Source organism: Petromyzon marinus, chromosome 28 (assembly GCF_048934315.1).
Source record: "Petromyzon marinus isolate PM22_M1 ecotype Great Lakes invasive population chromosome 28, UKy_Petmar_22M1.pri1.0, whole genome shotgun sequence".
Classification (NCBI taxonomy): domain Eukaryota; kingdom Metazoa; phylum Chordata; class Hyperoartia; order Petromyzontiformes; family Petromyzontidae; genus Petromyzon; species Petromyzon marinus.
The window spans coordinates 1,610,212-1,625,995 of NC_133694.1; the positions used below are offsets into that span (position 1 = coordinate 1,610,212).

Below are 15,784 nucleotides of genomic sequence, written 5' to 3' on the forward strand. Positions count from 1 at the left end.
ATCCATAATGCAGGTTTTTTGGGTTAGATCGCGGAAATATAAATGTGTCGTTAAACCCGCCACCACCCGGCACAGCCAATTAGTAAGGTTTGTCACGTAAACAGAACGTGGCAATTCGTTACTAGTACAGCACACCGGTGTGTTGGAGAACCAAGCCACAACATTTAAAAACTGTTTGACTTGGGAAAAGCTGTGTTTCAATTTTCATTTGAAACAATCGGGAGAACGCGCAGACGGCCTCAGCCACGTCGCCCTCCACAAGTCCTGACCGGCGTGCGCGACGGCGCGGCCGTGGATCGTTGTGACGAGCCGAGTGTCGCCGTGCGCAGGCTGCTCCGCGGCACGAGCCACCTGGTGCTGGACGAGGTGCACGAGCGGAGCCTGCAGTCCGACTTCCTGCTCACCATCGTGCGCGACGTCCTGCCCCACCGGCCCGACCTCAGCATCATCGTCATGAGCGCTACGCTCAACGCGCAGATGTTTTCGCGATACTTTGGTGAGCTCCCGGCTGTCGTTGCCGTCCTGCACCCGGGGGGTGTATTTTAATGTTGTGTTATTTTAACGGTTGTGTTATGGCAGTTAATACTTAGTAATAGGTTTTTACCCTTTTAGCTGGCACAAAAACTGACACCTTTATACAAGGGATCATGTTTTTAATAACCACAACACAAGCATTTTTGACTGCTTGTGTTGTGGTGATTGCAAACATGATCCCTTGTATAAAGGTGTCAGTTTTTGTGCCATCTAAAAGGGTAAAAACCTATTACTATATCTTGTTACTGGCAAAGGAGGTCTCAATGTAAAAGCTTACCCCGAGCTCTCAATACTCTTATAGTGCGCTGTTTTTGAGTTGTGCGCCTTATGGCGTCATCTGGTCCAACACCAGTGGAGACTAGGCTCTAAGAAAAGCCGTCTCGGGTGTGGACCAATCAAATTCAAGGACAGTGCCAATATCATTATCAGACTTGTTTCTTTTTGTTTGCATTTTTGACTGCTTGTGTTGTGGTTATTGCAAACATGATCCCTTGTATAAAGGTGTCAGTTTTTGTGCCAGCTAAAAGGGTAAAAACCTATTACTATATCTTGTTACCGGCAAAGGAGGTCTCATAATGTAAACACTTAATACTTGTTTGTTATTTTATTTTTTCAGTGGTATAGTGGTGGTGCAAAGGGTTAGCTTACTGCGCTACGAACTTGGCAACCCGAGTTCAATTCCCCCTCACGGCCAACACCAGTGACGATTATGTAAACCGGTCCTGGGCCTCCCCTAGGTCTACTCAGCCTCAAATGAGTACCTGGTGCAGTGTGTAAACATCGCCACTGGGGAAACAAAGGCTGCCGGCCGTGGTGCTGGGCCACCCATCCCCTTCGTGTGCCGTGCCGGCCTTCGTGGGATGCTCGCTAAAAGCACTTGCCCCAAAAGTCTGTTCAGGCTCTACTGGAGATCGTTTTTGTTATAGCACTGATAGTTGGTTGTTGTTAACTTTATGTTTTTCAGGTGGTTGTCCCATCATCCACATACCCGGGTTCACTTTCCCAGTGCAGGAGTACCTCTTGGAAGATGTGCTCGAAATGACCAGGTATCCGTGCCATTCGTTGAGTTTTTTTAAATAATCATGGTCTGAATGCACATGCTTTGGACAATAGGGGCCCCAGAGCCTCTGCTTAGACATATTTTTGACGTTGTAAGCCACTTTTAACAATTTACTTACGAGCAGAAAGCATTCACACATTATCTCTGTCTTATCTGTGTCGATGACATGGCGTCACGATAATCCTTGTAATGATGATGCAACATGAATTTCTCCAAGTGGCGTGTTGCTCTTTGGGAACTTACACGCTCTATAAGAACCGTGGTTGCCTAAGATGTGGCAAGAAAACAAAGTGAACAGCGGTGAATGCGTAAGCCTTTTCAGCCTCGGTGGTGAGCCAGCGCGGCGTGCGTGAACGCGCGCCTCGCCTGCCCCCGACAGACCGCCGTTACGCGTGCGGTCATCTCGCCGTGTGGTCCGGGAGGTGGCTTTATCTCGCTCATTAAACGTTTCCGCGCGTCCGATGTTTCCACTTGTTTAGTAAGGCATTAGCCCAGTTGGACATAGGAAAGATTGTGTGCAGATTATGTATGTGTATGTTTGTTGAACTTCTCTTGCACGGTACGTAGTCAACCGTGTTAATTAGAGGTGCGGGGAAGGACAAGAAACTTAACACAAAAAGCATTTCTCAGCAAATGAGTTTTCAATCGAGATTTAAAAGTGTCATAGCTCCAGTGGCTTCCTAATATCGGGACGAAGGGCGTTCCAGACGGCCACAGAAGCGCACCTGAAAGCGCGCGATGCGGTGACCGTCTTTGTTCGATGGCTAGCAGCCAAAAGCCGCTGCGAGGATGACGGGAGTCCGCGTGATTTTGTATGCTCCTTGACGAGAGCTGCAAGGTATTGTGGTTCATTTGTGGCAAGCATTCTGTGTGTAATGAGTGCGACCTTATAATGAGTGTGACCTTATCATATGTGTTAGTTTGCACATTCACACCTGGCATTTGTCCTGTAACTGCCACCATTTGCCAGTCTTCGACTGTGGTCATCCTTGTACAAGAGCTGCTGAACTCAGTGGACCTTAGCAGCTGATATAAAGTTCGAGTGTTATGTGTGCTACTGGATGGTGGTGACTACGGGCTACACTCAGAAGCCTTGTTTAGGCTACACGAATATTCCGCTTCTGATAATAATGAGGTCGACATTTTTCAGTAACCTTTGGGAGGTAAGGCACATGGTTGATATTTTAACTCGAATACGCGTCTTGTGTTTGACACCTCGTTGTGTTTCCTTGCCAGCAATCAGCGGGAGAAAGTGGGTGTCAAAGTGCAGAGGTCACCGGGAACCCACGGAAATTTAGAGGTGGCTCTGTCGCTCCAGCTAATGCTGTGCGACTCACCGGCCTGGCCACTTGGAAGTTCTGGGGTTCAAATCCGGACAGCCATGTTTGATCAAACCGGGCTCTCAGATTTAGTTAACTGATGGTGTCAGTGTGGTACATTGTGAGAGCTAAATGGGTATATGCTGGCTCGTAGAACATTTCAATATCATAAAATTAATGTTTTTTTTGGCAGTGCATATAAAAATGTCCATTACCACATGTGGAAAAGCGGCATTTTGGAGAGACAGTTCACTCAGATGCATCGTGTGTCCCTGTGTGTGTGTTGTGGGGAGCCGTAGTGTAGCGGTTAGCGCACTGCGCTATGAACCTGGCGACCCGGGTTCGATTCCCGCTCACGGCCAACACCAGTGACGATTATCTGAACCGGTCACGGGCCTCCCCTAGGTCGACTCAGCCTCAAATGAGTACCCGGTGCGTTGTGTAAACGTCGCCATTGGAAGGCAACCGGGCGTGGTGTTGGCCACCCCACCCCCTCGTGTGCTGCGCACTTGCCCCAACAGTCCGCTAAAGGCTATACGGGGGTGGGGGGGGGACCTTTGTCTTTGTGAACGCAGGTACTGCCCACTGCAGCGTCCGCAGCAGAGGTCGCGCCGGAACCTGTTTATGCACGGGCGGCAGCGGCGGCAGGCCGAGCAGGAGATGCAGCAGGAGTACGAGCAGCGCTGGCCCGAATACCTCGACTCGCTGCACGGGAAGTGCGTCTCCAGCGGGGACGGTGGGGGGACAGTGGGAGGGGGCGCTATGCCCACACACAATCACAAATCTGACTGTCCTGATGATGCTAGTGGTAATTATTGGCGAGACGTACTCATTTGCTCTCCAACACACCGGTGTGCTGTACTCTGTGGGGTGGTGGCGGGTTTAACGACACATTTATATTTACACGATCTAACCCAAAAAACCTGAATTATGGATGATATTGGTCACGAAAGCCTACATGTTAAACTCACAACATCCGCGTGTCCACTGAACATTTTGTAATTTCTTTCCGCTTCTGTCTTGTGCCAGCATGCTCAAGTAGTGCAACGTCACTGCACGAGCATTCTGGCACGCTCGAGTAGTGATGGGCACAAAGACGTTCGGAGTGCAAAATAGAGAAGCGAGTCTAAATATAAATATGTCGAGTGCGTTACGTGTAAGAAAAAAAAACCGCAACAACACAATACTGACAATGTACACGTGCCACCTCTTGGCAGGTATTCCATGAGCACCGTCCAAGCACTGGAGATGATCGACGATGAGCTCATCGACGCGGACCTCATCGCGGCGCTCATCCGCCACATCGTGCTGCACGCGGAGGCAAGGCCGGCGTGGCGCCTGCCTACCCCCCACCTCAGCCTCACCCTTCATTGAAAATTATCTCATTACAATTAGCACCCCCACCCTCCCCCCCCCCCCCCCCCCCCCCCAGGGTTAATCGATTAGCTTTGTCCTCGTCTAGAACGGTTGAGAGGGAGCGGGGAGGTGATGTTCATTGGTTCTGATGAAGACGACATGCGTGGTTTGAATGAGAATTAATTGAGGCGAATGAGCTATGAAAGCGATTCCTGGTCGGTTCGGAAATGCGATGATCGCGGGGGTTCGGACGCGAGTTGCCGTCGTGCATTCCCGGGCAGCAATTCAGTCAGCAGCGTATCACCGTTCCGCCAATCACCGCTCAGCGCTTCACCGCTCAGCGCATCCCCGCACAGCCATCGCCGCTCAGCGCATCCCCGCTCGGCCAATCGCCGCTCAGCGCATCACCGCTCAGCCAGTCACCACTTAACACTTCACCGCTCAGCGCATCACCGCTCAGCCAATCACCGCTCAGCGCTTCACCGCTCAGCGCATCACCGCTAGCCAATCGCCGGTAAGCGTATCCCCGCTCAGCCAATCGCCGCTCGGCGCATCGCCGCTCAGCCAATCGCCGCTCAGCACATCACTGCTCAGCCAATCGCCACTCAGCGCATCACCGCTCAGCCAATCACCACTCAGAAAATCACCACGCATCGCAGCTCAGCTCAGCGCCGCTCGGCCAGTCGCCGCTCGGCGCAGCAGCGCTCAGCGCATCACCGCACAGCACATAACCGCGTTGCTAATAAGGGCCTCCTCACAAACGAATCGAGCCTTGCGATCCCTGACCCCGTTGTCATGGCAACATGTGAGCGGTACATCTCACGGGACTGCCAATTAAAATAAGCCTCCCCCAGTGATTGTTTTGGTCCCTACCCCCCCCCCCCCATCCCGAGCGAGGCCCCATTGATGTGAGACACAAATGGGCATATGCGGCGGATTTTCACGGCTAATTGCTTTTATTATTTTTTTACGCGGATATCTGCAAAGGGCAACATCATTAGGGACATGTGCAATTCACGATAAGGTCATCGCTTGATGGGGGCGCACAGTGACCTGCCCCTGCGGAGAGGTCGTTTTTGTCTTAAACGGGTGGACATGGGTTGCAGCGGTGTGTAGATACTACGATGTAAGCTCCACGATAATGGTAACGTCCATACTGCTAAATATCCAGCCAGGCTGTAAACTGGCACCAGCAGTTGCCCGAGCTCTGCTGTCCTCTATATATTAAGATGTTTTCAGGAATGAATGTGTTTATCCACGCATGGTAATTTGTATCCCCTTCATTCGGCATAAGGTCATCAACAGCAGCTTTGTTCTATCCACTGCTGGATGACAGCTCTCCCCACATGGCCCCGTGATCCCGCAATCGGTGTCACTCCTGCACGTGCGCCGGCCTCATCCCTGCATCCCCGCAGAGGTCATCCTCTTGGTTGTTCCGTCCTTTGGCTGCCATTCCATCATCGATCTCTACCCACCTGCTGCCATCGTTCGGAGCAGTGCGCCCTGCGCAAGCTCAGGTTCCGCCGCGGTGGATGCCGGCATGCCGTGCCGTCGCCGTGTAACACCAATGGCAAAAGCGCCGTGGTGATGTCACCGTCACTCGGTGGCGAATCCCAGCTGCTGCTGTTGTACGGTGCGTGTAATGCACCGTGCAACATGTTTACATTGTGAACCCGCGTGCGTGTGCCGTGTGATAGGACGGAGCCATCCTGGTGTTTTTGCCTGGCTGGGCTGACATCAGCAAGCTGCATACAACTCTCACCGCAGACCAGATGTTTAGTGCAGGTACTGTGCAATCAGCACACATCACTCCAAACATTTGAAGCCCATCCTTCACAGCACGTGGAGAGGCCACGCTACCTCTCTGGCCTGTCCTGTGTGCTCTGAAGAAGAGCTATTGCCCACAATGTCACCTATTGTATACTTTTTAATGCCACACTGTTATTATCAAATGTGAGTTGTAACCTTCTGCCCCGCCCCTACTTGGACATCTGTGAAGAGCGTTAAAGCTCATCGGATTCCTCCTGCAGCCTAAATAATGATTCTGATTCTGAGTTTCCTCGTGACGGCAATGATAGGCATGGAGCGCCCTCTGCTGTGGCCGGTGTGTATGTGTCTCTCCTAATGCAGTTAAAACACTCGAACCCTTTGTGTGTAGTGATGAGCGACAGATGGGTTGTACATAGGTATGATATGCATCAGAATACTGACACACGTATTGTTAATCTACATGCTTGCATACATCAGTCCTAAGTGAGTCGGATCTGCAATGTTGGACTCTGTATATGACTGCTGGTGGTGCCGTAATGAATTATTTTTTTATCTTCGGGAATAACTAAAAAAAAGACAGTTTCTTGAACCACATCCCCACCTAGAGGATGACGCATTATTGAATAGCAAGTGTGGTTGATCGTAGGTACGTGCGTACGAGATGAGAGATGTTAGATTTGTTTGGTGAAATATTTTAAATTGTAACGACGCTTCCGAAGTACAAACTCGCGTAGCTTTTTCAACAGCGCTTCACAGTTGATGCTTTTCATTGTCGCCCGTGCGTATGCCTTCATTTGGTTTTGAAAACGCGTTGAGCTTGCTTTACTTCAGCGAGCAACTGTATGTGTACAACTCACCATCTAACCGACGTGAAACGTGCATTTTTACAGAACATTTCATCATCATCCCTCTGCACTCTCTCATGCCTACAATCAGCCAAACGAAGGTACCACCTCTCTCTTTCTCTGGCTCTTTTGCTCTCCCGCTCACGTAGCCTAGCCTCGCTGACGAGATCGGCGCATGCCACTTTGTAGTAGCCGCTGAGCGTACCCCGCGATGTTGCAGGATCGCACTTTGCTCACGTGTGGCGTGTTGCTCGTTTGTTGGCGACGCCTGCGACAGGTGTTTGAGAGGCCTCCGCCTGGCGTACGCAAGATTGTCATCGCCACGAACATCGCGGAGACCAGGTGCGCGCGTGTGTGCGCGCGTGTGCGCGCGTGCGTGTCATGGAAGGGGGAAGAGTGGGTTGTGTGTTGTGTTCCGACTGTAACCACAGGCTCGGGGATCTAGGTAGGAGATGTTCACCGCATGATTTCTCATTTGAGTTGAAAACAGCTCCCCTTTTTTTATGATTCAAAAATAATCCAACGACGTCTCAAAAAATCAAATATCCCAAAGCTGTCTCAATCTGAAACTCAACCCTACTAGACGTGTACATATATATCTACAAGCGTTTGTTTTGCGTCCGGGTTGCCGTTGCCCTTAAATAATAATAATTGACATTAATTTGTAAAGTCGCCTTCCACTAAATACCGCTCCTTCCATCATGCCGCGCGCCCCCTCGCACCACAGCATCACGATCGACGATGTGGTGCACGTCATCGACTGCGGCAAGATCAAGGAGACGCACTTTGACGTCGACAACAACATCTCCACCATGAAGCCCGAGTGGGTGAGCCTGGCCAACGCCAAGCAGAGGCGGGGACGTGCTGGCCGGTACGCGTGCACACACACACACTACAAACACCCCCCCATGTAGCCTTAACAGACTGTTGGGGCAAGTGCCGTTCGCGAGCACCTATGAACCACGAGAGGGAGTGGGTGGGTGGGTGGCCGGCGCCACGCACGGCCACCTTTGCCTTCCCAGTGATGATGTTTACTACACACCGCACCGGGTACTCATTTGAGGCTAAGTCGACCTAGGTGACAATTCAGATAATTCTCACTGGTGTGGGCCATGAGCGAGAATTGAACTCAGTACACCGGGTTCGTAGCACAGCACGCTAACCGCTAAACTACTGCTCTCCACGTTCACAAAGACAACGATCCCCACGTGTAGCCTTTACAGACTATTGGGGCAAGTGCTGTTAGCGAGCACCTATGAAGGCCGGCACGGCACACGAGGGGGTGGTTGGCCAGCACCGCTCACGGCCACCTTTGCCTCCCCAATGGCTATGTTTCACACAGCACCAGGTACTCATTTGAGGCTGAGTCGACCTAGGGGAGGCCCAGGACCGATTCAGATAATTTTCACTGAGGAGCGGGAATCTAACTCAGTACACCGGGTTTGTTGCGCAGCGCACAAACCTGTTAAACTACTGCTCCCCATCTACACAACAAGAACAACAACCGCCATTTGCCACTAAGTGGCGGTGACGTCACCACGACGCTTGTGCCAGGCCATGTACACCTTGAGGCCACGTGAAGTGTCGAACGACCGCTGGCAGGAGGTCATCGGGGCAGACCCAGGTGCCACGGGTCGACTGAGATGACTGAGATGACTGGCTGATGCACCACCTGTGCCCCCTACTATGCCAACCCGCTGTGCTTCAGCCACCCGGCGCTCCGCTCGTTGTTGTGAGCGTCGCTCCTCCGCCCTCCGTTGTTGTTGGAGGGCGACTGCCTCCAACTGCCCAGTAGTGTCCTTCACGAGCCTCATCCACAGAGGCCGATCTTGACACCGCTGGTACCAGTCATCGGCAAGTCCACTCAGCTCCACGTCCTCCTGTACCACATCACTCCATCTCTTCTCTAGCCCGTGCCGTGCCCGTTTAGCCCCCTCGATCCGGCCGAACAAAAGCTGTTTCGGCATGCGGTGGCTGGGCATGCGGGCTACATGACCCAGCCATCGCAGCCTTGCCCGCCGGAGGAGCTCACCGATGGGACCTTGCCCAGATCTTTCAAGGATTTGTGAGCTCCTCACAATCCAGCCTGGTTAAACCCAGGATGGATCGTAGGAAGGCCAGCCTAAATGTTTCTAACCGGCGAAGATGTTCCATTAGGGGGGTCCACGTTTCGCAAGCGTAGAGAAGGAAGGGAATGACCGTGGCCGAGAAGACCTGAAGCTTCATGCAGAACGACAGACCAGGTAGCTTCCACACAGCGTTACGCAACCGATGAAAAGATATTGCCGCTCGACTGATTCGGAGTGAGACCTCTGCTGTTAAACTGGAGCCGGTCATAAGCACACTGCCCAGGTATGGGAAACTCTCCACTCTCTCCACAACTGCCCCATTACCGATTGGGAGTTGTGGGGGTGGAGTGTCCGATGGTACAAAATACCCAGGCAGGTGCTTAGTTTTGGTGGGGCTGATGGTAAGGCCTCATCTCTTCGTGGCATGCTCCAGTCTCAGCAGCAGCGTCTCCAACTCCTCCTCTGAATGAGCAACTATTACCAAATCATCGGCATACATAACGTGGTTGAGCAATAGGGAGCTATCCCTTAACCGCACCCGGGCATCGATCAGCCTCCCATTATATCTGTACCAAATAGAAATTCCCCCGGTACAGGTATTGAAGGCTTCACGAACTACGTGGTCAAAATAGATGTTAAATAATGTGGGAGCCAGAGGACATCCCTGTCGCACCCCAAGGTGTACAGGGAATGGCTCTGACTCCCGGCCACGTAGTTTTACCCGGGCCCGCTCACCATCATGAAGGTCCTTAATGATCGTGAGCAGAGGGTCAGGAACTCCTAAAGCACGAAGAACAACCCAGAGCCCAGGCCTACTGATGGTATCATAGGCCTTGACCAGGTCAATAAAGCAGAGATGTAGGTCTTGTTGGAATTCCCTACACCTCTGCTGTAGCAGTCGGACAGAAAATATGGCATCTGTGCAGGACTGCCCTTTCCTGAAACCACATTTGGGTTCCGCAAGCCTCTCTTCAGCGTGCCTGGCAAGGCGATGTTGAATAATCCTTGCCTGGACCTTTCCCGGCACACTGAGGAGTGAGATGCCCCTGTAGTTGTTACAGCCTGTGCGGTCCCCCTTCTTAAAGAGGGGGACCACCAGGGCATCCTTCCAATCCTGCGGAACCCGTCCAGTGGTCCAGACTGTTGTTATGATGTCATATAGGGTAGTCTGTGCACAAACGCCACCCTCCCTCAGCATTTCGCTTGGGAGATCATCTCTACCCGGTGCCTTTCCTGGTCTCAGACTCCGGATCGCCTTAAGTACTTCCTCAACAAATGGCACCTCAGCCAGCCACTCACAGGGGTGACTTCCTCCAATATTTGAGGCACCGCAGCCTCAGCAGGGTCATCCCCACTCTGTGCCACGATGGTTTTCTGGCTGAGGGATTTCCCCTCCCCCAGGACCCCACAGAAATGCTCAGCAAATCTGCAAACCTGTTCCTGGGGGTCGGAGATTGGATCACCGTTGTTTCCCCTAATGATGGTAATAGGTGTGGTGCTGCAGGTTACTTTTTTGATAGAGTTAAATAGAGATTAGTGATCGCGAGCCACTGAGGCAGACTCCATCTCCTCAGCAACCCGCGACCACCACCCATCCTTGCAGCGCCTCACGGCTCTCTGAACCTCCGAGCGAAGGCTGCGGTAAGCCTCCTCATTCTCTGACGTGGGATTCTGTAGCCGATGACAGTGGGCCTGTCGCTTTTTCTCAACCATCCTGAACACCTCCTCTGTCAGCCAGGGTCTCTAGGGAGGTCTGGACCACGTACCCAAAGCAGCCATTGTAGCTACATGAGTCACAGTCCTAAACCTCGCCCATTTACCCTCGACATCAGGAGGAGTGGGGGACGATGCCAACCCCAGCCGCAAGCGATGATGAAATTCTCGCTTGCAACTTTCATCAGATAACTGAGACCAGGCCTCTTTAGGTTGGAATGGGGTCCTGGGTGTACACCCACCACCGGAGTGGAAGAATGGCAGACGCATCTTACAGATGACTAGTCGATGGTCAAAGGGCAGATCAGCTCCACTTTAGGTCCTGGTGTCAAGGACATGGGCTCGCATCTGCTGGTCCGTCACTATGTAGTCCAGCAGATGTTCTTTCTTGGACCCGGCATGCATCCATGATGTTGTGTGGAAGCGCCGATGCCGGAACAGCGTGTTGGTAATTACAAGCCCATGGGCTGCACAAAAATCTAGCAGCCTTCTACCGTTGTTATTGAGCTGATCTGGCCCATGCCCTCCAATCACTCCAGACCAGGTTCCAGCATCATGACCAACTCGGGCATTGAAATAACCCAACAAGATGACTATCCCGAGGGGCCACTTTAGCAAGCACCTGTGACAGGAGGTCATAGAAGGCATCGGACTCATCGGCTTTGCCTGCATCCCTCCACGGATGTTCGTCTTCGGTGGGGGCATAAGTAACCACGACCAACACTCCTCGCCTCCGGTTGATGGGAAGGCGAGCCCAAAGTAGCCTGGGGCTTACAGCTTTCCACACCTCACCGCCACGCTCCCACGCCCCCTTCATTCTTTTATTCTAAAGAAGAGCCACACCATGTTGTTTGGCAGTCTGCTGCCCCGAGTAGAGGACTGTCCACCTCTCATGGTGGCAGGAGCCAGAACTGGTCCACCGGACCTCCTGAATGCCACAGAGATCCAGGCAGTACCGGTCCAGCTCCCGACAGAGGAGTGGCAGCCTTTCCTCCGCAGTGAGCGTTCGAACATTCCACGTGGCTACACGAAGTGGCTTTTCGTTGTTTCTGGAGGAGCCCTGAGGGTAGAGATTCAATCTCCTGGCTCCGCCAATTGGGGTTTGGCCAGGAGACGTCATAGACGCCTGTCCCCCCGGGGCGTCTGGCACAAGCTTATTAGTTACATTTTTAATTCACACACGCGCGCGCACACAAACACTAAGATCCCTTAACACGTAGGTCACACTGCGGAGGGTTTCATTACGACATTTTTGTCCAGAGCATTACGTGGCCTAATCCAAAAATCAATTATGAATCCCAAAGACACCCTGCGTAGCCTCAAACGAGCACTGTCGGTGATAACCCGGTAAAGCCGGCACAGTACACAAGGTGGGGGGTGTTGAATTAAATGTCTGTGTGTGTGTGCGTGCAGAGTTCAAGCCGGATTCTGCTATCACTTGTACAATGGGCTGCGAGCTAATATGCTGTCTGACTACCAGCTGCCCGAGATGCTCCGCACACCACTGGAAGAACTCTGCTTGCAGATTAAGGTAAGAGGATGAATCTACCAAGACGCGCACATGCAGTCACACACGCCAGCTAAGAGAGGACGATGAGGTGATGCTGCGTTGGCATTGCTGCACAAGCACGTATGTATGTTTATAAATAAAATAATAAATTAGTAACATATTTGCGGCCATAAAAGGTGACCTTTTGGGCAATGGCGCTTGTTCATAGCACATGGATAAATAGGTCAGCATTACCCACGCTTTACTCCACTTCAGGCGGCCTGTTGATGGACTGTAATGTACCAATCGGAACTGCGATGTGGACAGAGGTGGGCGGTTGGTGTGGGGGGGCGAATGAGGGGAATGGATTTAAGAAACTTTGATTTTACAGTACGGCTAGTTTTTAGTCATCGCTTTGCAATGCTGTGTCCAATAGATTTTGAAGCTGGGTAGGATCGAGGATTTCATCAAGCGGACGATGCAACCCCCTACAGAGCAAGCCGTGCTGCTGGCCATCACCAACCTCATCGGCCTGGTGAGTTGCCCCGTCCACGCCACCGGACAATCGCATCGCACGAATGGCAATCATTTAATTAAAAAAAGGATTTGGGTGAATGCAGGTGGACCGGTTGAAGTCCGTCCGCATTTGCTTTACAGTCTCCTAGCGAGCCAAGATATGGCTCCTCCTCGACGCCCATGGGAAGGGAGTTGTATGATATTCGTTTCTCGGTCCGCCAACCCTCGCTGCCGCCATCCACAGTGCTGGACCGCAGGCGCGCGCAGCCACCACCACCACCGTCCGTGTAGTAGAACAAACGTCGGGTCTTGTGACGTCTGATTGTGCTCGTCAGAATGCGTTGAGCCGCGCGGAAGAGCTCACCGCGCTGGGATTCCACCTGGCACGGCTGCCCGTGGAGCCGCACATCGGAAAGCTCATCCTCTTCGGGGCCATGTTCAGCTGCCTGGACCCGGTGCTGGGCATCGCCGCCTGCCTCGGATTCAAGGATCCCTTTGTCATCCCTTTGGTAGGTGGTGAAAACACCAAAAGCAAAAAGGAAGAAAAATCATGCATTCGTGCATGGGTTGTGTCACAGTATCACACGTGCGTTTGTCCTCGAAAGAATGTAATTAGTGTTAAAATATCTTCCGAGCCGCACAACCAGATGGCATCAGGTAGTTTGTGTCCTGTCGTGAGATGACGTCGCACGTAACGGTGTCACGGGGTAGGGCGCGTTCGTGGCGTATGACGTTGGCGCCTTTGTCGAAAAGACATCTCTTTAGCACTGGTTTTTCTATCCATGTTTTAGGTAACCCTTTGATCAATTTGTCCGTTTTTATACAGGGTAAGTCCCCAGTAGCAACAGCTTTGTGCAAACATTTCATGTCTATTGGATCAACTTTTACAGATGTTACCGTGACCCCGTGCGTCTCTCCTCTGTGACTCACCCATACATCTCTCCTGTACGTCTCTCCAGGACGTCTCTCCCGTGGGCCTCTCCCATACATCTCTCCTGTGTTTCTCCCGTGCGTCTCCCCCTGTGCGATTCCAGGGAAAGGAGAAGCTCGCGGACGCCAAACGGCGGGAACTCTCCCAAAACTGCAAGAGCGACCACTTGACCATTGTGTACGCCCTGCAGGTGAGTTTCCCATCACATCAGAGATCACGAGCTGGCTGTTTGGGCATGGATCGCCACAGCTTCCTGTTTTCATACTTCTCGCTTCCACTCTGAGCTTCTAGCCACCAGCTTTTTAACGATTGGGGATCTGCAGCTTTTACAGGTCACCCCCGTTGCACTATTGTTAAAAAAAAACATTTTTTTTATTTTACCAGGTAAGACCCACTGAGCTATATAGTTCTTTTTTCAGACGTTACCTGACCACAAATTGTGGCCCAATTAGTGGTTTATCATGTGGACATTTATAGCAGCCAAATACTAAATGCATTTTTCGAAATGTGGAGGGAAAAATTTAAGGACCTGGAGAAACATCCACGTGGCTACGGGGAGAACATGCAAACTCCAAATATACAGCAGGCATCATGGTCAGGATCGAACCCACGACCTCCTGTATACCAGGCAAGGGAGATAACATCTTGCCACCAAGGCGCCCTTGTAAAAGGTAAATAAAGGTGCAGCCCTGCAATTGCTAGCTCGCACCTCCACTAGATTGAGCTGTTTAAAGAGTCCCTTTTAGAGTAACGCTCTAGAGAGCCCACTCTAGAGGGTATTTGGCCTACTCTTTAACACTGATCCAGACGCGTTGCACAAGGTGGAAGTACCCACATTTAACACCACCACACAGGACCTTCCGGTTGACTGTGATGTTCCCATTTATACAGCTGGGTTCGGGGAGGGATTATTATAAACCTGCTCCGTTATTGAGCATCCACGCCGGGTGACTGAATCGAAGCGGCCACCTCTGAATTGCAAGTCCCCCGTGAGTTGGCCAGCGTGTGCCAGGTGAGAGACCGTCGAGTGAGGTGCCGTGTTCCTTTCTTGGCCACGCAGCGCTGGGAGCAGGGACGGCGGGGTCACGGCCGGTCGGTGAACGACTTCTGCTGGGAGTACTTCCTCTCCCAGAACACACTGCAGGTCAGTAGTGGTTGGTGGATGCCCAGCCCCTGTCACTTCAGAACGTGCGCTCCCCAGTGCGTTTGTACGTGTGACAGTATGTGCGTACTATGTATATGGCGGAGAAGTAGCACAGCGGATAGTGCGCCGCGGTATAACTCCAGCGACCTGAGTTCAATTCCTGGGAATGACTACCTGGACTTGTCCTGGGCCTCCCCTCAGGTCGACTTGAGTGGGTACCTGGTGCGTTTGTGTGTAAACATCGGCACTGGGAAGAAACAGACGGCCGGGCGTGGTGTTTGCCATGCCTGGTACTCGGGTGCCACGCTTGTTTTAATAGATGCTCGCAAACAGCACGTGCCCCAACAGTCCGTACACAAAACAATGTTCCCCCTCTGAAAAATGTGAACTGGTCGCTTCACTGATGTTCCACTGCCTACAAAGTGAAAAACTTTAGGCGCGATGGAGTTCTTCATTTTGTCATATCCTCCCAGAGATAGAATTACTTACCGCAAGCATCGGGTAATCTTCAAGACTTAAGTGCCCTGTGTAGAGACGGGAAGCCCAAGTCATTACTGAACCAATGCACTTATTTACTCCTGCTCCACATTGTTTCCTGTCCCGCCCAAAACAAGTCCAAGTAAATAACAGTTTTTTTTTTCCCGCGCGTGGCGTCACTGTGGGACATTGTGCTCAAGTCGCGCAGAGCATGTCATAACTATTTTTATCCCACTTGTTGCGTGACAGCGCCACATCGTTGCTCGCTGCTCGGGAGTCTCGTTCCGCAGCTCTGTGTCACGCGTCGTTGGAAGGGCGGGCCTGGTAGCTAAGCCCGCCCGGCCTCGGGCAGTTCTGCCGAATGCTAAGAACACAATTGCGCTGGAATTCGTTCGACATCTCGTCACATATTTCTTCCCTGCGCCGCGCACGATGAAAATTTCATATTGACCGACTGGTTCTGTCACATTTTTAAAGTTTTAAATATACCCTATTTTCTGGTTTACAAGACGCCCATTTTTTCCCCCTCCCTATATTTTCAAGTAAACATTGGGAGGCGCA

The 15,784-nt window shown here is 51.9% G+C and overlaps 1 protein-coding gene across 3 annotated transcripts in view; it reads left to right on the plus strand.

The window, feature by feature from the left end:
• Window positions 1-15,784, plus strand: part of DHX36 (DEAH-box helicase 36) — a 31,561-nt gene that overhangs the window by 9,600 nt on the left and 6,177 nt on the right. For all 3 annotated transcript variants that reach the window (XM_032962082.2, XM_032962083.2, XM_032962084.2), the window contains exons 9-21: window positions 330-496; window positions 1,499-1,580; window positions 3,489-3,629; window positions 4,131-4,233; window positions 5,967-6,054; window positions 6,930-6,985; window positions 7,162-7,226; window positions 7,612-7,755; window positions 12,080-12,197; window positions 12,592-12,690; window positions 13,007-13,180; window positions 13,706-13,792; window positions 14,663-14,746. In XM_032962082.2, the coding sequence (XP_032817973.2) occupies window positions 330-496; window positions 1,499-1,580; window positions 3,489-3,629; window positions 4,131-4,233; window positions 5,967-6,054; window positions 6,930-6,985; window positions 7,162-7,226; window positions 7,612-7,755; window positions 12,080-12,197; window positions 12,592-12,690; window positions 13,007-13,180; window positions 13,706-13,792; window positions 14,663-14,746 (1,408 nt within the window). The remainder of the gene's footprint in view (window positions 1-329; window positions 497-1,498; window positions 1,581-3,488; window positions 3,630-4,130; window positions 4,234-5,966; window positions 6,055-6,929; window positions 6,986-7,161; window positions 7,227-7,611; window positions 7,756-12,079; window positions 12,198-12,591; window positions 12,691-13,006; window positions 13,181-13,705; window positions 13,793-14,662; window positions 14,747-15,784) is intronic.